The 26813-nt window shown below is 36.5% G+C and overlaps 1 protein-coding gene and 1 long non-coding RNA gene across 3 annotated transcripts in view; one reads left to right on the top strand and one right to left on the bottom strand.

Annotated features, from left to right (window-relative positions):
• Positions 1 to 3842: 3842 nt before the first annotated feature.
• The window catches only part of LOC131550652 (poly [ADP-ribose] polymerase tankyrase-2), a 30403-nt gene continuing 7432 nt past the window's right edge, over positions 3843 to 26813 (bottom strand). Inside the window, exons 12-27 of one of the 2 annotated variants that reach the window (XM_058792938.1) lie at positions 26053 to 26224; positions 23598 to 23677; positions 23326 to 23471; positions 22266 to 22431; positions 21908 to 22127; positions 20860 to 20969; positions 18607 to 18795; positions 16968 to 17214; positions 16798 to 16880; positions 12207 to 12327; positions 10094 to 10191; positions 9742 to 9816; positions 7306 to 7411; positions 6004 to 6190; positions 5651 to 5807; positions 3843 to 4693 (exon numbers count right to left, since the gene is read on the bottom strand). In XM_058792938.1, coding sequence (XP_058648921.1) covers positions 4634 to 4693; positions 5651 to 5807; positions 6004 to 6190; positions 7306 to 7411; positions 9742 to 9816; positions 10094 to 10191; positions 12207 to 12327; positions 16798 to 16880; positions 16968 to 17214; positions 18607 to 18795; positions 20860 to 20969; positions 21908 to 22127; positions 22266 to 22431; positions 23326 to 23471; positions 23598 to 23677; positions 26053 to 26224 — 2217 coding nt within the window. In that variant the 3' untranslated portion in view covers positions 3843 to 4633. The remainder of the gene's footprint in view (positions 4694 to 5650; positions 5808 to 6003; positions 6191 to 7305; positions 7412 to 9741; positions 9817 to 10093; positions 10192 to 12206; positions 12328 to 16797; positions 16881 to 16967; positions 17215 to 18606; positions 18796 to 20859; positions 20970 to 21907; positions 22128 to 22265; positions 22432 to 23325; positions 23472 to 23597; positions 23678 to 26052; positions 26225 to 26813) is intronic. The other variant, XM_058792939.1, reaches the window with a different exon arrangement.
• Positions 8769 to 26136, top strand: LOC131550653 (uncharacterized). The gene is made up of 5 exons (XR_009273617.1): positions 8769 to 9012; positions 16734 to 16895; positions 17004 to 17252; positions 23339 to 23483; positions 26002 to 26136. It is a non-coding gene; the product is annotated as an uncharacterized LOC131550653 (long non-coding RNA).

Genomic DNA, 26813 nt, shown 5'->3' with positions numbered 1-26813 from the left:
AGGGACAAATCCATCCATCAACAGTCTGAATCTGGTGTGTTGTCAGGGGCATTCGACTGGAATGACAAAGACAGAGAGAGAAACACACACCTGGAGGTCACGTACGAAATGGCAGCATTCTGCTTCACGGTTTGCCATTCAGTCCAATCACTTTCAATGGTGAATGATGGGAAGGGACAGCAAAAGAATTGCATTGCAGGATCTTCAGTGCCATGTTCATTTTTTTCTTCGGAGCAAATCAATAGACTCTCGTGCTGTCTATAAAAGAAAATTGCATTTTGGTTGCGTGAAAAGACATACAATAGAACCAGTCATTTATCCAAATTAGCAGCTTTGTAAAACAGAGGTTTTATCTGGCATTGTAACAAAATTGTCCTTCCATCAGCCGAATATAAAGATTTATTTTTTAGGTTTTTATGCTTAACAAGGCTGCATTTATTTGATAAAAATACAGCCATTTTTGAAATATTATCACAGTTTAAATGAACTGTTTTCTATTTGAATATGCATCCCGAATTCGGAAATGTTGGGACATTTTTAATTTGGAATAAAATGAAAACTAAAAGACTTTTAAATCACATGAGCCAATATTTTATTCACAATAGAACATAGAGGACATAGCAAATGTTCAAACTGAGAAATTCTACACTTTTCTTCACTAAATGAGCTCATTTCAAATTTGATGCCTGCTACAGGTCTCAAAAAAGATGGCATGGGGTCAACAAAGGACTGAAAAAGCAAGAAATTTTGAAAAGATTCAGCTGGGAGAACATCTAGCAACTAATGAAGTTAATTGACATCAGGTCTGTAACATGATTAGCTATTAAAGGGATGTCTTAGAGAGGCAGAGTCTCTCAGAAGTAAAGATGGGCAGAGGCTCTCCAATCTGTGAAAGGGTATGTAAAAAGATTGTGGAATACTTTAAAAACAATGTTCCTCAACGTCAAATTGCAAAGGCTTTGCAAATCTCATCATCTACAGTGCATAACATCATCAAAAGATTCAGAGAAACGGGAGAAATCTCTGTGTGTAAGGGACAAGGCCGAAGACCTTTGTTGGACGCCCGTGGTCTTCAGGCCCTCAGACGACACTGCATCATTCGTCGGTATGATCTTGTCATTGACATTACTAAATGGGCCCAAGAATACTTCCAGAAACCATTGTCGTTAAACACAATCCACCGTTCCATGTGCAGATGCCAACTAAAGCTCTATCATGCAAAAAGGAAGCCATATGTGAACATGGTCCAGAAGCGCCGTCGTGTCCTGTGGGCCAAGGCTCATTTAAAATGGACTGTTTCAAAGTGGAAAAGTGTTCTATGGTCAGACGAGTCCAAATTTGACATTCTTGTTGGAAATCACGGACGCCGTGTCCTCCGGGCTAAAGAGGAGGGAGACCTTCCAGCGTGTTATCGGCGTTCAGTTCAAAAGCCAGCATCTCTGATGGTATGGGGGTGCAAAAAGGAATACGTTATGGGCAGCTTGCATGTTTTGAAGGCACTATGAATGCTGAAAGGTATATAAAGGTTTTAGAGCAACATATGCTCCCCTCCAGACGATGTGTATTTCAACAGCACAATGCAAAACCACATACTGCAGCTATTACAACAGCATGGCTCCATAGTAGAAGAGTCCGGGTGCTGAATTGGCCTGCCTGCAGTCCAGATCTTTCACCTATAGAGAACATTTGGTGCATCATTAAACGAAAAATAAGTCAAAGACGACCACAAACTCTTCAGCAGCTGGAAACCTATATCAGGCAAGAATGGGACCAAATTCGAACACCAAAACTCCAGAAACTCATAACCTCGATGCCCAGACGTCTTCAAACTGTTTTGAAAAGAAGAGGAGATGCTACACCATGGTAAACATGCCCCCGTCCCAACTATTTTGACCTGTAGCAGGCATCAAATTTGAAATGAGCTCATTTTGTCCATACAATTGTAAAATTTCTCAGTTTAAACATTTGTTATGTTATCTATGTTCTATTGTGAATAAAATATTAGTTTTCATTTTATTCAAATTTAAAAAACGTCCCAACATTTCCAGAATTCGGGTTGTAATTTAAAAATGTAATTTATTCCCATGATGCAAAGCTGCATTTTCAGTATCATTATTCCAGTCTTCAGTTACATGATTTGCTGCTCAAGAAACATTTATGATTATTATCCATGCTGAAAACAGTTTTTGCTACTTTATATTTTTGTAGAAACTGTGAAATATATATTTTTCAGGATTCTTTGATGAATAGAAAGTTTGTAACATTTGAAATGTCGTTACTATCACTTTTGATCAAGGATCGCGTGACACTGAAGACTGGAGTAATGCTGCTGAATGCAGCATCGCATTATAGAAATGAATTACATTTGAAAACATATTCAAATAGAAAACACTTACTTTAAATTGTAATAATATTTCACAATATTGCTGTTTTTACTGTATTTTTAATCAAATAAATGCTGCCTTGGCGAGTATAAGAGACTTTTTCAAAAATGTTAAAAAAAATAATAGGCTAATAAAAATTTAAAAACCTATGGTATAAATATGTCTGTTTTCTAAGAGCAACAAAGAATGTTGCACCAGTGGTGCATTTCGGGCTTATTGACCGTCCTGACAGTTAGATGGACAGCTTGGCAGCTCTGTTATACTGTTATGTCTCTGAGTGAATAACATGAGCAGTGTGATAAATTGGGACATAGTCAGACAGCTTCTGAAAACTTTTGGACAGAATATTTTCAACAGCCTGACACATGCCATTTCACACAATGCACACACATCCAGTTATTACAGTCCATAATAATATGTGACAAACAGCTTTGGTCAATGCAATAAATGGCACATTCCATAACTAAAGCACACCATTTGTGTCTATTAGATGATAATATCACATATAATAATAATTGCAATTTGCCAAAATATTTACTTGCCCTACCCTGTTACCACATGACTTTTCCCATTTCAAAAGAAATAATATTAAGTAACAAGAAGTAACATCATCTGGACCATTTCTACACTTGATTTGTGGTTAGCCTTTGTTTTTATCAGAAATGTTGCAGATATTACCTGAAGTTTGGGTGAGCAGTGAATAGAGACTTACTGAATTGTATTATACAGCCATTGTATAGCGTTAGTGATTTAGACTCAAGTGCAGACAAAGCTTCTTCGGGAGGCTTCTGTGGTCACGTTGACAGGCTGCTTCTTTTAAAAGCCATTCTTCATAAACTTTTGTATGAACTTGAATTGTGTGTTTTGTCACATCACATATAAGTATTGCCTTTAGAAGGTCAGACAAGCATCACAAAGAGAGTTTATTCATAGGGTTTTTCCAGAGCTCAGTGTAGTTCATGAATGTGGAATAAGCAATATTTTTTAAATCAAGGAATTTTTATTTTATTTTTACGGGCAACACAGTCTGACTAGTAATTTCAGTTGTTTAAAAAACTAAGTATTTGGGGAATTAGTTGCGAATTTGTATGAATTTAGGGAGTGGGCTTACAACATACAAAGTTGTAGGCCTACGTTTTTGGACAAGCCAGATCGTACAATTATACAAACTCGGGTGGAGAAAAAATGAATAGTTCAAGCAAAAATGAAAATTTGCAACAGTAACTAAGGCGCTAAAACGCCTTAATGATGGATTTGTTTCTGACAAACACACAGGTTTTGTAATATTACCTCCGACAACATCACAGAACTCTTGGTAAGGTTGAAAGTTTTGGCTTTTCAGTTCCAGTCAAAGCACAATAGTGCCCCCTGTTGGACATTTGTTGGTTTCACAAATGCTCACATTGAGATGCTGGAACAGGCTAACTTTGTGTGATAATGACAGAAACAACGCAGGAGAATGATAAAAAGCGTCTCTTTAATTCATCATAATGTTATCGACGCTGTCGTTCTGATGACAAAGTAAACACACATTACAAGAGGAAAACTTGACATGTTCATGCACAACAGGGTACAGGTACTCCTGGACTATTGTGACAAAAAACAGCATTTTCATATCAAAACCCAGAAACTATTCAGTCAAGCACCAATACATAGCAGAGTGAGAATAAAACGGATATTAAGTTTGTCTTCTCGTTTAGCAGTGTAACACACACCAGTTTTGCATCATCATGGCGGAGTTAAAGTCATACTTTTTTGGAGGGCAACGACAGACAAGAGGACATTGTAAGATAATTTGATACTTGGATTAAGTCTCGTCCTGTTCTGCCAAATATTCTTGAATACTGGATGCTTTTCAACTGGTCTGATGTCACCAAATAACCTTTAAAAGACCCTGTATTCACATTGAAAACTGCAGCATAGTGGTAACTCAGGCATAAAACTCTTATGATACAAACATCAATAAATCAATTAGTACAAAATATATATACAATTGTCTTTGTAAAATAAATAAGTTAAACTTTGTGATGGTAAAGAAAAGGAAATGGAAGTTCTGTAACCAGTGTTAATGACTGAACCCATGAGAATTGTTGCGTCTGAAATTTGATTAATAAGTTGCTTTAAATTAGACAAAAGCAGACAGCTGTAGGAAGAGAAAAGAATTATACACTGTATAAATAAAGCATGCAATAAACAAGCAGTTTCTCTCCTCTGAGATGGAAAGAGCATTGTGTTTCTGCTCCTGTGTGTTAATCTGAAGAACCGTCCGGTTTGATGATCTGGTACGTGATCAAATATTCAGGATAAGCCTTGGGAGGAAAAATGACAAAAGCAGTGTTAGTTTCACTTGACAATATATATACATATATATTTTAAAGAAATTAACATTTTTATTCAGCAAGAATGCTCTACTTTCTACTCATCAATGAATTCTGAAAAAAATGTACCACATTTTCCTTAAAAATGTGAAGCAGCATAACTGTTTTCAGCTTTGCATCACAGAAATAAATTACATTTTAATGTGTATTCAAATAGAAAACAACTCTTAAATAATATTTTTTTCTTGTAATAATATTACACAGTATCATTTCTTTCACTGTTTGTTTTTTTGAACAAATAAATGTAGCCTTGGCAAGTATCTTCTTTTAAAAAGATTATAAAAAAAAAAAAAATCATATCAACTCCAAACTTTTGAATGCAAGTATATACTGTATATTCTCTCTATTCTGACCAAAATATATTTTTGTATAAATATTTGCAAATTTTCAACAATACTACGGTGTGCAGAGTTATTTCAGCATTATTGAGATGCTATTATAGTCTTCTTTAATAGTTTGAATTAGCTTTTATTTTTATATTTTGTTTTAATTTTAATTTTAGTTAAAGCTTTAGTAACCATGACGTGTTTTGTCATCTTTATTAGCCTTTCTTTTTGTAAATAAGTCTATATAGTTTTTATTTTGATTTCAGTTTTAGTTAAATTAGTACATCAATTTTAACTAAATGAAAATGAGACATGTATATGACACATACACAGACATATATATATATATATATATATATATATATATATATAAATAAAACGTCTCATTTTCATTTAGTATTTTTTTATGGTTTTAGTTAGTTATCTATAACAATTCAGGTAAGAAACACTCACTTTCACGATTCAGTAAACTGCAAAATAATCTACACATCTCAGAAATAAAATGGGTTGCGAATGCATGTTGGCTATGAATGGAAAAATCTGGACCCTGTGGCTGCAATACCTGCTCTCCTCTGTAGATGACGTACTCAGCCAGAGCGAGACCGTTCACACTGGGCCGGCCAGTGACTGAGTGGTGTCCTGGTGGCGAGTGGGCCATCTTCATTGCGCTGAACTGCAGGAAAGACTTCCCCAACGTCACACGACAGAACAGAAGATGCCTGGGAGGATCAGAAAGAACGAAGAACGGAGAGCATGAGCACTTTAGGAAGGAAATGGGAAATCAATTTCTCTTCAAGGTTTTGGAAAATAACACCACAAAGCAACACTCTGCTGACAAAACACATTGTGCTGGGAAACATGAAGCCTCTTAAATGAGAGGCCTTCTCCGTGCGCTGTAACGGGATCTCATCTCACCTCTGACACGTGTAGCATGACCTGTCCTTGTGAAGAGGGCACCCTGTTCCTCCTCCTATTCCATAAACGTACTGGTTGCTTTTGGAAGAGTTTTCCGCGAAGTAGATCCCAGCCCCGAACATTCCCCCTATGTACGCATGCCTCTCATCGAAGCCCTTGTGAATGATGGCGTTTACGAACGGTGACCCTGGGGAAGCAGAATCAAAGCATTTCCTCAAGATTCTGTTGATCAGAAATAGGGCTGCGACTGATTATTTTAATAATCCATTTATCTAATGATTATTTTTTCCAATTAATTTGATGAAAAATCCAAAGATGATTACGAAATAACACATTTAATTAAAAAATAAATTGATTATTTGACGGCAATGAAAACAAAGTGAATGGACAAAATTATTTCAACACTAGTATTTTCACCAGCAAAAAATGGTTTTAACAAAATAAAAACTATATAGACTTATTTATAAAAAAAAAAAGCTAATTAAAAACGACAAAAACATGTCATGATTACTAAAGCTTTAAGTAAAATTAAAACAAAAATATCTAATATCTAAATATCAAAAATAACAAAAATATAATTACAATTAATGGCAAAATGAATGTTTGGAAATGTAAACTGGTATTTCCTCCTGACACACTACAGCAAAAGATAGAAATAGCTGACTTAAAACCATTTTTTAGCTGCTGAAAATACTAGTGTTCTAATCATTTTGGCCACCACTGTATCTATGTAGGCTGTGTGCAGTTAAATATGTGCACAGATTGAAACCAAATCAAATGCTTACCATTTGAAAGTAGAAGTTAAAAAAAATACCAGATTAACAATCCTAATAAAGACAATTAATTACTTCTTACATGTAGAATTAACTTACAATTAATGTCTAACAAAAACATGTATATTCTATTGCGCTCTGTCTATTTTGTATGTGTTTTAAGTGATTGCTGTATGTGTAATGTATGTTGGCATGTAATTTTCTTCATTAAACTGCACGCTTGTGTGAATCACTTAATATGACAAATTCTCATGTTTAGGATAACTTGGGTTGTGCACTTTTCCTGGAGCAGCTCACTCTGCATCTTTTGCTGCATTTGCAGATGCATTTTGTACACTTGAATGAGTTATTTATTACTGTAGAGTGACATGACTGGGTGAAGTTTTCTGTGCAATGCAGGAAGACGCGATTAATCAATTAACAAATTTGTTGTCAAATAATATATTATTGATTTTATCTATTAGTTTTTGCAGCCCTAATCAGAATAGCAGTGAATGAGTGGTTTGAAACCAGGTCTTGGTTCACACACCGTGGAAGAGCATGCGTTCATTGGAATGGTTGTGGTTTTCCTCAGAAACTTCCTTTCTGCGATGGGTGTATCTCTCCCACAGCTTCTTGTTGCACACCTTCTGGATCTGACCAAAAAGAAAATATGCCACTTTTTAATTTAACATCAATTAATGCTAATTTATAAAACTTCTTTATGCAGTAAAATTAAGGCTGTAAAATTATTGTTCATTGTTAGTCACTGATGTTCAATACATTAAATAACAATAAAATAAATTATGAAAAGTTACTAAGATTTTCTTGTGTAAGTCTTCAGATGTGGTCACATTTACTGTAATTCAATGAATTTTCGCAAGCTAAATCCAGCCATTTAACGTTTTTCACTGATTTACCGTGTCAACCCAAAGAAAGCTGCTCTGAAAAGATGAAAGTTATTTCTGTGTGAACAACGCATCATGCATCGCTGCAATATTGACAACATACAATGGACCTTTTTTGTCCGCAAAATTTCACCAATGAGACCATATCTTTACTCTCTACACTGAAGTTTCTCAGATGTGTATCTAGTTTTTGGTGTGGAAGTGGAACCAAATCTGTTTGATGCCATCGTTTGTTTCAGTTGGATATAAAGGTAGTGTTTCCTCTAGGATTTATTCCAGCTGTGCAGTCAAACTCAACTGAATGTATTTGAACTAAAAAGACAAGTAAACAGGGAGTAATAAAATAAGAACAGATAAATAAATGACAAGCAATAACACAAACAAAACCAATAACAAGATACAACTAAAATTAACAGTACTTTATGTTTTCCAGGTGGATCTAACAGTAATAAAGTTACAGAATTACTAGAAAAAAGAAAAAGAAAGAAAAAAAAGAAAAAGGATTCAACTGTAAAATATCACTGGATAGTCTTCACTGTATAAATAAAGAGAAATTATGACAGACAGCAGGTTTATTTAGGGTGCTGTCTCTTTAAGACCCCATGCACAGATCTAATATTCTGTTATTGCACGTGTGTTTTTCTTCTCAGTGGTTTACATTCACTTAATACCTATATACAGTTTATATGTTTAATATAAACCGACTGTGTTTAAGTGAATACTCGCAAATGTATTTGGCCATTTATGCACAATCCGGTGCAAAATACTTTTGGTGTGTGTGCACACAAAATGGTCTATAAGAGAGCGACCGAGTACTGTATTAAAGGAACACTCCACTTTTTTTGGAAATGGGCTCATTCTCCAACTCCCCCAGAGTTAATAAGTTGAGTTTTACCGTTTTTGAATCCATTCAGCCGATCTCATTCCGGCGTAATAATCAAGGAACTTTGCTGCCGCCATGGCGCAGTGATACGTAGCGCCTGAAAGTAGTCCCCAGCCTATATTATAACCAGTTACCCAGCTGGGGACTACTTTCAGGCGCCGCGCATATCACTGCGCCTGCTGCGCCATGGTACGGCAGCAAAATTCCTTGATTATTACGCCGGAATGAGAGTATAGTTCCTAATCATATCAGCCTAGAAAATCGCAACTTTTCATTTTCCGCCGGTCTTAGTACACGATATAACTACAGAAGAGTCAAGTTTTAAATAGGACAAATATTGAAACTCTTTGGTCATTTTTGAACGCGATGCTACTGGTCTAATCGGATTCAATGATCTAACTTATGCTAAGCTATGCTAAAAGTGCTATCGCCAGACCCGGAGATCGGCTGAATGGATTCAAAAACGGTAAAACTCAACTTATTAACTCTGGGGGAGTTGGAGAATGAGCCTATTTCCAAAAAAAGTGGAGTGTTCCTTTAAGTTCAATTTCACGCTTTTTGCTCTTGAATGGCTTAAAGTCGCTTGAATGTTTAAATTAGCAAGACTTAAAAGCACGTGCAAATGATACATTCTGTCATCTGTCGTTGCGTTATAAGGGTGGAACCTGCGGGAATGAGTAGAATTTTCCTGAAGTTAACTGCTAGTAATGGGATTATTAATGGATTTCTGCTAATATGACAGTTTACTTAACAGCAAAAACCAAACATTTTAGAGCGCTTGTGCTACAATCCTTTGATTAGACTGACAGCTGATTTGGTGGTTGCCTAGCAACATAAAAACGCAGTGCACCTCGTGTTTTCAGACCTAAAAACACCATGTTCGGTGTGATCAGGGCCTTATACATTTACTTGTATGCATTTAGCAGCTTTTATCCAAAATGAATTGCATTGCATTCAATGTATACATTATTCATTAGTTCATGAATTCTCTGAGAACGGAACCCATGCCCTTGGCATTGCTAGTGACATGCGCTACTTTGAGCTATCTGTTGAAAACCATGGAAGTAATGCAATGTGAAAAGAGACCTGCAGGGGCAGGGGAGCAGTGTGGAAACAGAGCTACTAAATTGTAAAATTAGCTTAATAGGAAAAAATAAACAAATTCAATATGAGGTGAGGCATTCAGATCTTTTACCTTCACAATGTTGTATCTGTTGAAAACCCCACCTGCATGACCGCCATCCCTGTGTTCCCTTATCGTACTCTGCATCTGTTCAGAGACACGAAACAAAAGACGCAAGAGAACCCTAGTAAACAAAGTACAACCTTGGTGTTTCAGTAATTAGGTACGTGGTACTAGTCTGTGTAGCTTCATAAGCCACTTGAACATGTACATATATTACTGGATTCTCCTGGTACCCTTATAGATAACAAGACTGTGATTATTTTAAACAAATTCTCTGGGGGCTTAGACAGAGGATGCACAAGGAGAAATTGATAAACATGAAAAAAATCAGCACAACATTTCATCAAATGAGAATCTCTACCTCCTCCTCTACCGACTGAAACTCCTTGTCATCTGGAGAGAGATCTATCAGTATTGTTCCACTGTTGGTCGTGTTCAGGGTCAAGTAGGGGTTTAAACCTGTGAAGGGGATGCAAACATTTAAGTGCAAACTAATCTGCTAAACAAAAGCTTCAGCTTGATCCTTAAAGAGGTTATATTATGAGAAATCAAAAAACTGTAGTTATTGTACAGTAAGTTGGTATTAGAGCTGTCAGTCAATTCACATATGCCAATTAATTAATTGAACTAACCGCAATTAAATCACATACATTAATATTAGCTGAAAAATGAATGCAGAGTACGAAACTTTAAATGTGCAGCATAAAAAACATCGCATTTAATCTGAATGCTCAGAGAGAGGGTGGAAAGTTAAATTATTACATTATTTAACATTATTTACATAAGTTATGGAAGTCCATTTCCACCAATGAATAAAAAATAAAAAAGGTATTTGCAACTTTTTATCTCACAATTCTGCCTTTTTTTCCTCGCAATTGCAAGTTTACATTTTGCAATGCTGACTTTTTTTCTCAGAATTCCATGATATAAACTCGCAGTTCTGACTTTTTTCTCAGAATTGTGATTAAGTCAGAACTGTGAGATATAAATTTGCAGTACTAAGAAAGTCAAAATTGTGAGGTATGAACAAATAATTCTGACTTTTTTCACAGAATTGCGAGTTTGCAAATTTTTCTTGCAATTCTGTCTTTATAATATGCAATTGCAAGGTAGAAAGTCAGAACTGGCAACTGACCTATCGGTAAGCCCCTCCCCTCGAACTCTGACTAGCCAATGGCAGTCGAGTATCAGCTGCACGGGGAGCGGAACTCGGACATCTTTAGGTTTCAGCGCCATATAGAAACATTGGAAGATCCGAAGCTCGCATCGGTTTTATGGGGTTTATGCTTCAAAAATGGAAAAACGATGTGCCTGGGGTACTTGTAACACTGATTCCAGGTATCCTGAGAGGATGGGCAATATAATTTATTTATTACATTTCCTGAATCCAAACAAAACAGAGCAAAATGTCAGTATTCAAAGTATTCAACCCCAGTACAAATGAAGACAAAACCGTTCATTTTCTGGTTGTCATACACTTGTTAAGTTATAATTTTCATCTGCTCAAGCAGAACGTTAATGTTATCTTGTGCTTTAGCAAGGTATCTCTGGCTAAAACTAGCTAACGGTAAAGTTAGTGAGTCCATGCTAACGTACAAACCTAAATAGAGGACTGTTCTCGCGTCTTGTACAGTGTAGGTCAAAAACACATAAACGAAGGTCTACATTTCAGTGCCTCTCCATATTAAACTGGTTAAATGTACATTAATTTAATTGTACCCTGCGATACATGAACAGTGTTGATCCTGCATGTTGTCATCCGAGATCGTGATGACCGACCGTAATATGCGACTTCTCCCGCTTGCATTGTGATCTGTAAACCCTCGCTTCGAGTTACCCACCATATTTATTTTTAAATATTTTATAAATCCCTCCATGGAATATTTAATTCCCATTTGGTGGCCTTCTATGTCTAAAATTGTTCAAAAACATGGTGGGACAAGGTTTTCACTGCAGCTGTCATTGTAAGACAGTGAGCAACTCCGTTTGTTTGTCCGAGGGAGCAACAGTAACTAACCGATCGGTCAATTGTCAGAAAATAGTATTTTTCCTCAGAATTAAACTTTAAATCTGACTTTATAACTCGCAATTGCGATTTTGTATCGCGCATTTCTGAGAAAAGGTCTGAAACGTGAATTTGTCTCTCACAATTTTGACTTTATTTCTTGCAATTCTTAGAAAAAAGTCAGAACTGAGTTTTTCATGCAGTTCTGAGAAAAAAAGTCGTAATTAACTTTTTAAAAAATGTTTTTTATTCAGTGGCAGAAACAGGCTTACATGCTAAGTAGACCTTGAGATAAATAAATAAACTTGAAGAAATGTATAATATGACCCCCTTAATAAAAGCAGCTTGTACTGAGAAAAACATCCAATGTTAAGCAGAGATTTTAGAGGAAACAAGATCAAAGTGATTCTTAAACCCTGTCCCTGATTAAGGATTCTCTCAAATGGATGAAAGGAGAAGCATCTCTTACTCTGAGGTCCACTAATAAGTCTTTCCACTCCTTTGATGATCTTGTGTCTGTGACCGTAAGCGCTGATGCCGATCTCCTTCAGCTCTTTGTGGCCCATTTCCACCAGGACGTCCAGAGTTATCTAATGACACAGACTCGTATTAATATCACACCTCTAGGCATGTGACTAATGTATTACGCCCACTGATCAAATGAGTGATTACTCAACAGTGTGTTCCTCCAGCACATCTCAACATTTCAGTCAGCCTGCTAAACACTGTCCTGGAGGTAAATTTGGCATATTTGGGGAAAATTAATTCATATTTGTAATCATTTGTAATATTTAAATAGCTACAGGTTGTACAGAAATGTCTGATTAATTCTAGTGAACTGGTTCATGGCAAATGGTTCTAACATATGTGGCATTGTCTATTTCCTTCTAGTGAATTGGTTCATCATAAATGGTTCTCTTTCTCATATATGTAGCATTGGAAAGTCTGATTCATTCTTGTGAATCAGTTCATCCTAAAATGGGCTAAAATACTTTACAAAGCTTGTAATATTCTTGTAAAAATGGCCCTGTTGTGTTTTTGTTTTGTTTTTAACTGCTGAATTCACTGAATTTGAAAAATGCTAAATTTATCAAAAATTTAAAATCACTGAAAATGGCCTGGATATTATATTGATCACAATATACCAATATAAGGTTTATGTATTATTTATTTTTAAATAAATTTAGTTTCATGTGGACCCTGATAATCATGGAAGGTGTCCAAGACTTAGTGACAATGTTACAGGTATGTTTATTATTCAAAAAAATGAAACACTACAGCACATGTAAAGCAAGATTTAACATAAACCGACATCTCAACCTTACGGTAGAGTTTCATATCGTTTAGATAAAAACAGAAATTTTGGAAAAAAAAAGGTGGTCATATTGAGGTCATATTTTGTATGTCCAATATTCAGAATTTAAAGAAAAATAATTTCTCATTGGCTCTTTTTAGGATTGAAAGTTAAAGGCTGTTGTCATGGTTTGCTATATTGCAGCATGAAATTATGTCTGCCTAGCACAGGACTGCTCAAAGTAATTTACCTTAGATTGAGAAAGAAACATGCATGAATGAGAAAATCAAAAGAGGGAAATGCTTGAGGCTAAAAAACAAGTTATTAAACACAATCATACTGTATGCGCACATAAAGCCATCTGTTGTGTGTCAGAGCTGAATTAAGCTTCTTTCACTAAAATGGCCAAATACAGACAAAATTATGTCAAACATACCCGTCATAGACAGTATTCAAGTAAAACATATTAATTTATGCCTTTAATGAATGTAAACATTTGGGAGAAAATCAGATACTGGATTAGGTCTTGACAGCAGCTGAATAAACCTGCTGCTGCTGTCTGTGTGCCTAATGTTCATCAAACCAGCAAAGAAAAGGAGAGAATCATTCACTGCATTTGACTGGATAACTTCAGTAGCTTTAATAAAAATGAGTGTAGTTTTAATTCATACAATAAAGACTATGCACCATTTTATTTTTACATTTGATTATTCCGCAATACTACAAACTTTTACTGACACTTAAGACATTTTAATTTTTTTTTGGAATTTAGTATTTTTCTGTATCTCGTCTGTTCTAGAGACATGCCATTACAGTTTTACTTATCAAGCAGTTCATTCTATTCTGAAATGTGGTCTTGCACACTGAAATACAAATTTGAATGTAACGTGAACAAGAGAAAACAATTACCAAAATTGCAAATAAAATCACAATATCCATGAAAAGAACGGAAATGTGATTATTTTGTCTATATTGCACAGCTCTAAATACACACACCTTCACAGAAGAGCATTAGAACATGCACAGCTGTTCAGGTGTTGTTGTTTTTTAAACAGGGATTATTCAAATGATCACACCTATGACATCACAATCAGCGTTCTAGAAGCTTTAGAGCATCCTGGTCAGTCGCTCATAGCAGCAGAGACAGAATATCAGACTTCCTCTGATGAACTAGCAGTTTGCGGTTAATCAGTAGATTACCAGAACCAGTAGGTTTGCTCAGATGGCTAACAGAATCAGCTCCCGCTTTTCTTCTCCAGTATCACTTAGAGACGCGTCCAATTCTGACAGAAACACAGGTCGTCAGATTGAGACGAGATGCAGTGTTAAAAGAAAAAGAGGGAATTCTGGCAGATCAGAGAGCAGAGAACGAAAAATGATTAGATCTGACCATCGTTCTGCTTCTGATTACTCAATGGATTCCCTCAGCTCAGGCTTTTCTTCACTAGCACTACTTGCATCCAGTTCTGACCTAAGCTCAGGCAGTCAGGTTGAGATGAGACGGGGTGTTAAAAGAAGAAATGAGAAATCTGGCAGATCAGAGAGTGTAGAGCGGAAGAGGAAAAGATTGGACCTCCAATCTGATTCTTTGATTGATTCCCTCACCTCTGCGTTTTCCTGCTTGTATATTAGTACCCCACCAGCAGCATGTGGGGAGACACCTATGAAAGGGTCCAGCAAAGATGAAGAACAGCCTGGACTGTCTCACCTCAACAATAGTGAGGTTATATCTGGAGAATCACCTGTGAAGGGCTCCAGAAATTATGAAGAACAGCCAGGACTGTCTCACCTCAACAATAGTGAGGTTATATCTGGAGAATCACCTGTGAAAGGCTCCAGAAATTATGAAGAACAGCCAGGACTGTCTCACCTCAACAATATTGAGGTCAGACCTGGACGATCACCAATGAAAGGGTGCATCATAGATGAAGAACAGCCTGGAACATCTCGCCCAGTTAAGCTGGATCAGGGTGTTAAAAGAAAAAGAAAGAATTATGGCAGGACAGTGAGCAGTGAATGGAAAAAGATCAAATTAGACCCTGATTTTCACCCTCCAGCACCACATGGAGACGCATCCAGTTCAGACCCAAGTGCAGGCGGTCAGACTGAGAAACAGGGCGGTAAAAGAAAAAGAAAGACTGACAGAAGCAGCAGATCAGAGCACCAATTTGAAACTTTAATTGATTCACTCAGCTCTGAGTTTTCCCGCATGTACATTAGTACCCCTCTATTAGCATGTGTGAAGACACAAAGCCTTCTAAAATGAGATGGATAAGACTATCATAATGTAAAGGCTTTTTAGAGTACAATACCATATTTAGTGTTCTACACAAGATCACAGTAAGATGCTGCCTTTGAAGCCCCTATGGGACATGCTAATTGAATTTAAAAAAAAAATAATAATAAATAAATAAATAAATAAATATATATATATATATTTATTTATTTATATAGAGCAGACAAGACAAAAAATGGCAAGATAAAATAAACAAAATGAAAACATTTCAAATGATATCTCAAGGTTTGTAGTATTGTGAATAGTGTGAATTAAATATTTTTTATTAAAGCTACTGAAATTATTCAGTCAAAAGCAGTGAGTGATTTTCTCTTTTTCTTTGTTGTTTGATTGACATTAATGACAGGCAGCAGCAGGTTTACTAGGCTGCTGTCAGTTTTTAATGGGACCTATTATGCAAAATTCACTTTTACATTGTTTCTGAACATAATTATGTGTTCGAAGTGTGTGTACACAACCCCCCTAAAATTATTTTCTCCATAAATCATAAACAGGCTGCATCCCAATTCACTATCCATCCTGGATAGTACTTAAAATTAGAATAATTTTTCCAATACTGACAACTTACAATGTACCGGTTCAGGTTTGACACTGTGATATTGTTTATTAATTCAAAACCCTTCTTTTGTTTTGTGCCAGCAAAAATATGGCTCTGATTAAATTATAAATGAAATCACTGGATGATTAATTTTCTTCTTCCATATATACAATAAAAACATATCGCTTTCAGCTTTGTGAGATAAACATTTCAAAGCAGCTTTCCCAAATCTGGTTTTAGGATAACAAACCAGTGTTGCAGTCTCGAGTCTAACACCATAGCACTTGAGCATTTTACCATTTCTTTCGAGAAAAACTATCGTCATAAAGATCTTCACAGCAACCCATCAAAATAAATACTTTACATTACTAATGTAATGATAGTACTTCTACTAATAAGCTTATTATTTAAACATTATTTTTTAAGGAATATTTACCAGAGAAATTATTTACCAGAATTTATTTACCGGAAAAATGTAAATACACAAAAATAAATAAATAAAATAAAAGTAACTTAATTTTTTAATGAAAATCAATTAATTAGAGATACTTTTGTTAATGAAACAAATAAAATTGAATCCAGAAAAATAATGGAAAACACAGAATTTGATAAAAAATAAAACTGAAATTAAGAAAAGTAAGTATTTTATAGGGCCTTAAAATTACATTTTTGTCAAACCTTTAATAAACTGATGTTAAGTTGTGTATGTAAAGTAGACATGCCTTTTACTACATTCGATTTGATAAAAAAATTAAACCAGAAAAATGGAATTTGAAAAAAATAATAAAATGGATTTCATGGGGCCCTATATTCATGGACTTTATCTTGTCGTGAACTCCGTCTCGGACTCAACATACTCGGGTCTCAGCCTGGGCTCGGACTCAAAACAAGCTGGTCTCGACTGTGATAAGCATTGAAACAGAAGAAAGTACCTGTTCTCTGTCAAAGATCTCCAGCAAATGCTCCAATCCCAGGTTGTGAAGGAACTGGCTGATACTCAACTCTACGGCTAGACCTGAAAAAGCATCAGGTTAACGAAAACGTTCAGCAGTCATCAAATGCATGCTACAGGCAAAACTACACTATTCTTAAATAAACCCACCCTCCTCTTTCATCTCTATGCCTACGGCTCCTTCAGCTCCAGAAGGCGGTAGGAGAGTGCTCAGCTCAGGGAAGGTCCCGGACTGGCCGTCCATACTGGAGTTTGAAGAGAGCGGTGTTGGAGTCGAGCTGAGAGTCGACGGCACCACTGCCACAGACGCCGAGACACTGATAACCTGGGGTTTATAGCATGCCGGCAGCGCTGAGGGAGGCATGGCTGCCGTGAGGAGAGCTCGGACATCGTCCGCCTGGAGAGACAGACAGTGCAACGTCAGAAAGTCAAGATGTAAGTGACAACCAACTTCTTCTAGAGACAGACAAGCCCAAATTTAGTCACACACTTATGTGAGTGTCAGTCACATCTCAAGCACATAGAACGTGAGTTCAGGAACAACAACGCAAACAAGAAAACATTCGTACACAAAACCAGTGAGAACATATTTCAAACAATCAAGCTGTTGGCATGCATCTATGGTTAAAGGGATAGTTCACCAAAAATAAAGAGTCTGTCATTTTCCAAAACTGACCCAACTCTCTCAACTTTGGCAGCACAATATAAGAAAAAAAAGTGAAATGTGCTAACTTGTTAAAATAATGCAATATGATAATGCTCTAAGTGTATGAAATTTATTTACTAAAGTACTATTTCTAAAGTACTAAAATCAATCCATTATCACAAGCCCTTGGAATATGCATAACGCAATTAGTACAGAGATATTTGTGACATTTTAATATATCTTGTAACACATCACACATGAATTCTTTAAACATCACAAAAATATCCTATTTACTAATTAAATTATGTCTTAATGAAAATGACCTTATGTGCAATGCAAATTTCTGTATACAACTCAGTTTTTTATTATATCTTAGGTATAGAAATTGAACTTGTATTGAAATTGTGCCAAATGAGTACAAAATGTAGTTAACAGCTTTAGTTGGGAGAAATATTTTTCTTTGAATTCATTTGATATATTTGCAGTAAGTAAATAAATAAATAAATAGTGTATTTCCCATTATAATCAGCACTAGCCTTTGTTGGGCTGAATTTACAACTCATGGACATGTGTATTACTGATAAATGCCTTTTAATTCTTATTTTTTTATGTTGGGAATTTTTTATTTGTAAAGTAAGTATATTTAAGAGAAAATCTTTTAATATAATGTTGAAAAAGTGAAGAATGAAGAATGTTCAGGCTTCTCGACTCCTTTTATGTTCTACAGAAGAAAGGTTTGGATTGCCATAAGGTGCATAAATGATGACTTTCATTTTTAGTTGATCTATCCCTTTAACATTCTCCGGGCATCAACAGGCATATTTTCCCACTTCAAACATCCGCTGCTTGTGCAAATGTGCAGTATTTTCAGGCAATGGTGCATGGAATGATCAGTAAGCCTCCTCAAGCGCTCAACAAATGAAAAGAAGAGCAGCAACCAAATAAAACAGACAGATTTATGACATAATACAGTAAGAGATCATTTCCCCTGGTATGATTTAACAGGGGTTTGGATTGAGAAGGCTTAACTGCATCAGAGTTGCAGAAAATAAAAGGAACGGTAGATAAGCGGAAGACAAGGAGGAGAAAGATCTTCTTCCCCCGAGGTGACTTGTCCAGTAAGCACACACAGAGAGTGAATACCGTCACGAGGTCCAGCGGCGACTGGCCTTCCTGGTTGCGGAGCGTGGCGTCGGCCCCGTGCGCTAGAAGCAGCGCGCACAACTGGGTTCTGCCTTTCTGTGCCGCCTCGTGCAAAGGAGTGAATGCCCATTTATCTGTGGCATTGACGCATGCGTTGTACTTGATGAGCAAAGCGGCCACATCCACATGCTGCAATGAAACACATGGAGCGGTCGTGCTCTCGGGTTGGTGTCTCTTTCACTTTCTGGAGAATGTCTCTGCATGAATATGACTATGTGTGGCTGCCAAACGGCACTGGACCTTTTCCCTTTCCCAGTTGGTCATTATGAAATAAGATGAGGTATGACACCTGCACAATTTTGAATAAAATCCAAAAAACAAACAGAAAAACCCTCAAGTCATTCCAAACCCGTATGAATGTCTTTCTTTGACAGTAGCGTTTGGTGGTGCCACGTTTGAAGCACAAATGAGAGCTGTGAAGACTGTTCTTTCTGCCTGTTCCTCACATGTAGCTATTGTATGACTTGTAATAACAGTGCACGTATCTTATGGATTTTATGGTGCTTATTTGTCAGTTTTGGTGTTGGACAGCATTTGTTCAGGTTCACTGTATGGATAAAAACACTGTATGTGTTCCATGGAAGAAAGTCATGCAGGTTTGAAAAAGACATGAAGGTAAAAAATTATTACATTATGTTCATTTTGGGTAAGGCATTTCATTTAAGCATCTTTTTTTTTTTAAAGAATATTTCAGATTCAGGGAAAAGGGAAAAGGCTGAGAAAGGAAACAAAATGTTGATTTAGTTGAATTTTACTTCTGTGATTTAGTGAAAGGAATAACGTGTACAAATCTGCTTTCCCACCTGAACAAAACAATGAAAAGTTTTTCTTCATATCAGTAAAGACCAAAAGCTTGCAATAAGACTTCATTTCTGAGTAAATAACACATGAGAATTGGCCCACATAACATTCTGACTTAAAACATACGACCTAACAATGATTGAGCTGTATTTTATTATTATAATATAATATAATATAATATAATATAATTAGTGCTGTCAATTGATAAAAAAAAATGAATTAAGTGCACATTTTTTCCTGATATTAATCGCGATTAATCGAATGAAGGTGAGTAATTAATGACATAATTTAAATTTTGGGGTGAATTAACACTTTAATCGCCATTTTGGTAACTTCATGACTTAACTGATGACATAAATATGACATTGCATGCTCGTAGTTTCTTTTGTGCTTTGATATGAAATGATACGAGCTACAGTGTGCGCCGGTGCCTTCGTGTGTGCAACTGAAGAACACGCGCTATGAGCACAGTACCGTTTCTGCACTCGTTTGACTCGCGCTTGGAGCTGAGATGAAGTTGGAGTGTGCATCTGAAACATTGTCAAGAAAAATGAGACAGAAGCAGCAGTTGTGAGTGGGGTGGCCAACCTTAGCCCCACCCCTGCGTTAAATATTTTTAACGCATTAAACTGAAAAAAATTAACCGCCTGCGTAAACGCTTATTTTGACAGCACTAAACTAATATAATATAAATCCATAATAAATGCATGTCTGTCGGAAGCATTACACAACATTTTACCACAGGGCTGTCAAATGCTTGATTAGGATTGTTTGACATTTCACAAAATGTGAAATTATTTCCAGGTCTGTCGACCACAGTTTTATGTTTTCTCCAAATTATTTCAAAAGTCCTTATAGCCTACAACAGCAAAATAATCAAACAAGTAAACAAATATGACAAACATTGGAATAAAAATGACACAACAATTTTCATGTTTGAACAATGTCTTGAGGTAAGTACGGCATAGGCAGAATAATTGAACAATAATGCACTCCTTATGTGTAACTTGCTTTGTGTAGTGGCCACATTACCACCATTTTGTCAATTACTCCATGTGTGTGTGCGTGTTAATATACAATTTTAAACTACTGGAATGTAGCTTGACCAATCAAATTAACAGACCAGAACTAAGTGTTGTATAAAATGCAGATTTTTTTTAAGAAAAGTGACCCAATGAAATTCAACACAAACCAATATAAACCAACATTTGCATCAAATTTGACATTTTGGTCAAAAACATTTCTGTTTTAGAAAACAATTCACTTTTTCCTCTTACAAGGTTTTTTCAGCAAGAGACTTTTTTTATTATTTTTTTATTTTTTGTCATGTACAGTATATATATGTAACTTTTATCAAGCATGTTAATGGACATGTACTGGAGCATCACTCACCCCATAAGATGCAGCATTGTGGAGGGGAATGAGACCACCTTTATCCTGAGAGTTCACCTCTGCCCCGTGTTGCAGCAGATATTCAGCCACCTCCAGATTATTATAGCCAGCTAATCATACACATAAAACAAACACCACCAACATGAAAATATCCTTTTTACTTTAATTGAACACTCGTGCCCTTAGAATAGGACTATCATGATCACAAAATGTTGAAATTTTTGTTCAGTGCAAGTCTGACAGAAATGTTAAATATGCATATCATAAAAATGGAGCTTGTAATAAGTATTAATGTCCATTAGACAAGATGTTTTCAAAATAGGGTCTGGGACCAAATATCAATTAAATTTATTTAAATAAATGTACATTTTCACAAACTGTAAAACATGCTGGAGTTACTAAATATCTTTACTCATTTTCAAATGCACTTCCTGCTTCCTGATTGTCTTCCCTTTACAGTTCTATGCAAAATGTATGAAAACAAAAGCGCAGACTAAAACAAAGCAAATGCTACTTAACTAAAATTAAAGTAGATAAATAAGCAACATTTTGTAGAGTTTTATTGTGTTAGCATTAGCATCTGAAATCTGAAAACATCGCTTCACAGACCAAGCCATTTTTTATGACTATTTGCCGTAAAACCAATCCAAAATACAAAAGTAGCAGGTGTTACTAAGCTAGAGTATTTAAAAAGGTCTCCAGATTCTGGTTTTGCACTTAAAAACCAGTTGTACATCCTTGATTTCGACCCTGGTGCACTGTTTCTTATTATTCACTGTGTATTGTATACACCCTGTTGAAAATAAAAACAGCATATGCTGGTTAGGTATGTTTTGAAGCATGGTTGCTGGCCATGAGCTGGTTTAAGCTGGTCATGTGCTGGTCCTAAGTAGGAGCTAGTTGCTTAGAACCAGCTTAGGACCAGCTAAAGACCAGCTTAAATCAGCTCAAACCAGCAGCCATGCTTCAAAACATACCTAACCAGCATATGCTGTTTTTTCAACAGGGCAGTGGAAAATGAAAGGATCATACTCTGATCCACACCTACCTGCCAGGTGCAGCGGTGTGGAGTGCCGCCCCTGCGTGTCTCGGCAGTTCACATTGTCTGGAGTGCAGAGCTTTTTAACGCGAGTTAAGCATCCTTTCTTGGCGGCGTCCAACAGTGCTGCGTCACCCCTGAGCAGATCCTGAATGTCTGTGTCTCTGTCCTTCACCAAGTCCAGAGGGGTGTTTCCATCACGGTTCTTTTTGGTCGGGTCAGCACCATGCTATATCATGGAAGTACTTTGTTATAGTGTAGTGAACATAGCGCTAAACTGACAATTCTCTGTCATCGATAATGTAAATGATTCCAATGATTTAATTTAAAAACTGAACAGTGGATTTCAATCGGAGTTCTTGGATACCTGAAGCAGCAGTTTGCAGATCTCATATTTGCCCTTGGCGGCTGCCTCATGCAGTGGGGTGAACTTCCACAGGTCGGCCACGTTGACCACAGCACCATGAAGGACGAGGAGCTCAGCAACCTCATAATGCCCATAAGAACAGGCATTGTGCAAGGGAACCAGACCACTATGTCAGACAAAAACATGACACACAAAACAGTTTTACTTAAAACCAATATGAAAATGTGCATCTTTTTGGCATTTGTTGCACCAATGTTTCTTAAAGAATTCAAGAAGTTCTTATACAGTTTGCAGTAGCAACTAAATAAGACCATGCTATTTTTGTAACGCAATTTTTTAAAATACATTTTACAGATTATTTTAGTGCTTAATTTAACTGTGTATTTTTTATAAAGTGCATATTAACTGTTTTATTTTAAAAACATTGTGTCTATATTCTAAAAATTAAAATAGATATTCTTTAAATTTCATTGAATAAGGTCTGTTTAATGAGAGAGAACACGTGCATGTCTATTTCAATAAATGTCATGTCCGTTTATGTATGATGTACTTTTTTATTATTCTAATAATAAAATTGCACCATTGTATGGAGGCCCAAACTTGCAGAAATTAGAAATGAACAAATGAATGAATAAATTTAATAATAGGAAAATAAATAACGGATTAAATGACTTGAAAAAATAAAGTTAAAAAGAAATACGAAAAAAGAGAAAGAAAATTATACAAAAATAAATTCAGGACTAAACTGAATTAAAAAACGTATTGCATTTGTTTTATCAAGCCATATATTCCATTATTTATGTTCCTATTATTACATTCTTTCATTTATTTTCAATTTTTTATTTTCATGAGTTCATGACAATGCAGCCAGTGAAATAGTAAGATGCTTTCTATTTATTGTTTTTGTATTATTTTGGGGTAAACACACTTATCTCATTCAGTTTAGACTGTAGGCTCTAGTCATTTCTGGAAAAATATCATTTATTTTACTTTGCAGAGGTGCACAAATTCTCTTTCTTTTTGACTCTACATTTGGATCTCTGGTCTTGTGACATCTCACCCCTTGTCTTTAGCATGTACATCGGCTCCGTGCTGCAGCAGATACTCCACCACAGCCACACGGTTGTATCCCGCAGCAAAGTGCAGAGGTGTGGACTGCCTTCCCTCAACGTCTCTACAGTTCACGTTCTGAAGAGTACAGAGCTTCTACACGGAAAGGTGAAGAACAATGTCAGCTCTAACATGGAATCTGGTATAATTAACTTCATAATAATTTCACAACTGCATGGGTGAAAAAAACATCACACTTTTTGGTGTATTTTTAGTCCTTACCTTTACGACTTCCAGATCACCTGATTTGGAGGCTTCTAACAGCTGCCTGTCTGTATCTGAGTTGCCTGTGCATGCTCCCTCTAGGAATCAAAAAATATTTTCTATAACTGCAACATGACACTTTAGCACTTTACAGGGCTCGACAGTGTGAGTGTTTCACTCACATTTTTGACTAGAAATAGATGTGCAAACTGTAAAATGCATTTAGGAGCATGTTGAAATTAAAGCCCCTGGAAATCTAAAAAATTCAGTTGTATGGAATTCAAGATCATAAAAAGTCTTGAATTTTTTAATGGTATAACAAATGTCTTATTATTTTAGGAGGTCTTAAATTTGGGGATGGAAAAATAGGAATTGTCGTACAGACTAATGTGATCATTAAACTTCAAAAAGCAATGATTTCATTAAATAAATACAGTGTCTCACAGAACTGAGTACACCCCTCACATTTTTGTAAATATTTTATTATATCTTTTCATGTGACAACACTGAAGAAATGACACTTTGCTACAATGTAAAGAAGTGAGTGTACAGCTTACATAACAGTGTAAATTTGCTGTCCCCTCAAAATAACTCAACACACAGCCATTAATGTCTAAACCGCCGGCCACAAAAGTGAGTACACCCCTAAGTGAAAATGTCTAAATTGGGCCCAAAGTGTCAATATTTTGTGTGGCCACCATTATTTTCCAGCACTGCCTTAACCCTCTTGGGCATGGAGTTCACCAGAGCTTCACAGGTTGCCTCTTCCACTCCTCCATAACGACATCACGGAGCTGGTGGATGTTAGAGACCTTGCACTCCTCCACCTTCCGTTTGAGGATGTCCCACAGATGCTCAATAGGGTTTAGGTCTGGAGACATGCTTGGCCAGTGTTTGAGGTCGTTATCATGTTGGAATACTGCCCTGCGGCCCAGTCTCCGAAAGGGAGGGGATCATGTTCTGCTTCAGTATGTCACAGTACATGTTGGCATTCATGGTTCCCTCAGTGAACTGTAGCTCCCCAGTGCCAGCAGCACTCATGCAGCCCCAGACCATGACACTCCCACCACCATGCTTGACTGTAGGAAAGACACACTTGTCTTTCCTACAGTCAACCTCCTCACCTGGTTGCCGCCACACACGCTTGACACCATCTGAACCAAATAAGTTTATCTTGGTCTCATCAGACCACAGCACATGGTTCCAGTAATCCATGTCCTTAGTCTGCTTGTCTTCAGCAAACTGTTTGCGGGCTTTCTTCTGGGACGACAGCCATGCAGATCAATTTGATGCAGTGTGCGGCGTATGGTCTGAGCACTGACTGGCTGACCCCCCACCCCTTCAACCTCTGCAGCAATGCTGGCAGCACTCATACGTCTATTTCCCAAACACAACCTCTGGATATGACACTGAGCACGTGCACTCAACTTCTTTGGTCGACCATGGCGAGGCCTGTTCTGAGTGGAACCTGTCCTGTTAAACCGCTGTATTGTCTTGGCCACCGTGCTGCAGCTCAGTTTCAGGGTCTTGGCAATCTTCTTATAGCCTACGCCATCTTTATGTAGAGCAATAATTCTTTTTTTCAGATCCTCAGAGTTCTTTGCCATGAGGTGTCATGTTGAACTTCCAGTGACCAGTATGAGAGAGTGAGAGCGATTAACACCAAATTTAACACACCTGCTCCCCATTCACACCTGAGACCTTGTAACACTAATGAGTCACATGACACCGGGGAGAGAAAATGGCTAATTGGGCGCAATTTGGACATTTTCACTTAGGGGTGTACTCACTTTTGTGGCCAGCGGTTTAGACATTAACGGCTGTGTGTTGAGTTATTTTGAGGGGACAGCAAATTTACACAGTTATACAAGCTGTACACTCACTACTTTACATTGTAGCAAAGTGTCATTTCTTCAGTGTTGTCACATGAAAAGATATAATAAAATATTTACAAAAATGTGAGGGGTGTACTCACTTCTGTGAGATACTGTATGAGTGCTACATGCTTCAAAGTAAAAATGCACCACTGTTGCGTCTTCTACAGGCCCACAGTTTCAGAGCAGTTCACAGTCAATGAAAACTGCACGTTTATGCCAATAGATTGCTTATGATTGACTGTTGATGAATTATGTTAACATTTACTTTTAAGAATGCATGTTTTAACTCCCTCTTCTGTCTGACTAAGCAGCCAGCAGAATGAGATTTCTGGTGTATTTCAGCCTTGTTTATAATTAAAATTCCCACATCATGCGTTTTATTTATATAAAATGTTATTAATATTAAATATTTTTCCTTGTAAATGTCTTATTGTGTCCCTTTGTTAAGAAATTATTTATAGACATATAGATACAGATATAGAATTAAGTTATTTATAAATGCATTAACTACATTTTTATTGCACCTTTTTTTTAACATTTCAAAGAAATTGAAGGACATGAGGGCGAGGAAATGGTGAATCTGAAGTAAACGTCACCTTGCAGTATCTCCTGAATGCTTTCATTGGCGAGCTGGGAGGGTGAGAGGCCCTGTAGGGAGGTGATGAGTGGGTCACATCCAGCACTCAGGAGCATTCGACAGGCTTGCAGATGGCCGCAGTGAGCCGCGCGGTGCAGCGCCGTCTGACCCAGGTTATCTACCGCATTCACCTGCACAAAACAACACGCTGACAGGACAAATCTGTAATATTTACAGTACAAATCAGGAGCTGTGCTTGCCAGAACTTTACAGTAAAAAAAATACAGCAGCAACATTTATAGTTTTACGGACTTAACTTGCATTTACAGTAGTGCTGTCAAATGATTAAATCGCGATTAATTGCATCCAAAAAAGTTTTTGTTTACATAATATATGTGTGTGTACTGTGTATATTTATTATGTATATATAAATACACACACATACAGTATATATTTTGAAAATATTTACATGTCTATATTTATATTCATATAATTTATAAATATATTTAATATATGAACATAACATTTTCTGAAATGTATACATGCATGTGTGTGTATTTATATATACATAATATATGTGTGTGTACTGTGTATATTTATTATGTAAACAAAAACTTTTATTCTGGATGCAATTAATCGTGATTAATCGTTTGACAGCACTAATTTACAGTAAAACAGTCTATATTTTATTAACTGATATAATGTTAATATACCAACCAACTGAAGTACTAAAATAAGTTTTGTACCTTTATGCTGAGAACCACCATAAAAACACAGGTA

Source organism: Onychostoma macrolepis, chromosome 12 (assembly GCF_012432095.1).
Source record: "Onychostoma macrolepis isolate SWU-2019 chromosome 12, ASM1243209v1, whole genome shotgun sequence".
Taxonomy (NCBI): Eukaryota; Metazoa; Chordata; class Actinopteri; order Cypriniformes; family Cyprinidae; genus Onychostoma; species Onychostoma macrolepis.
Note: the sequence above shows the minus strand (reverse complement) of the source record. Positions and strands in the feature narration are given on the sequence as shown.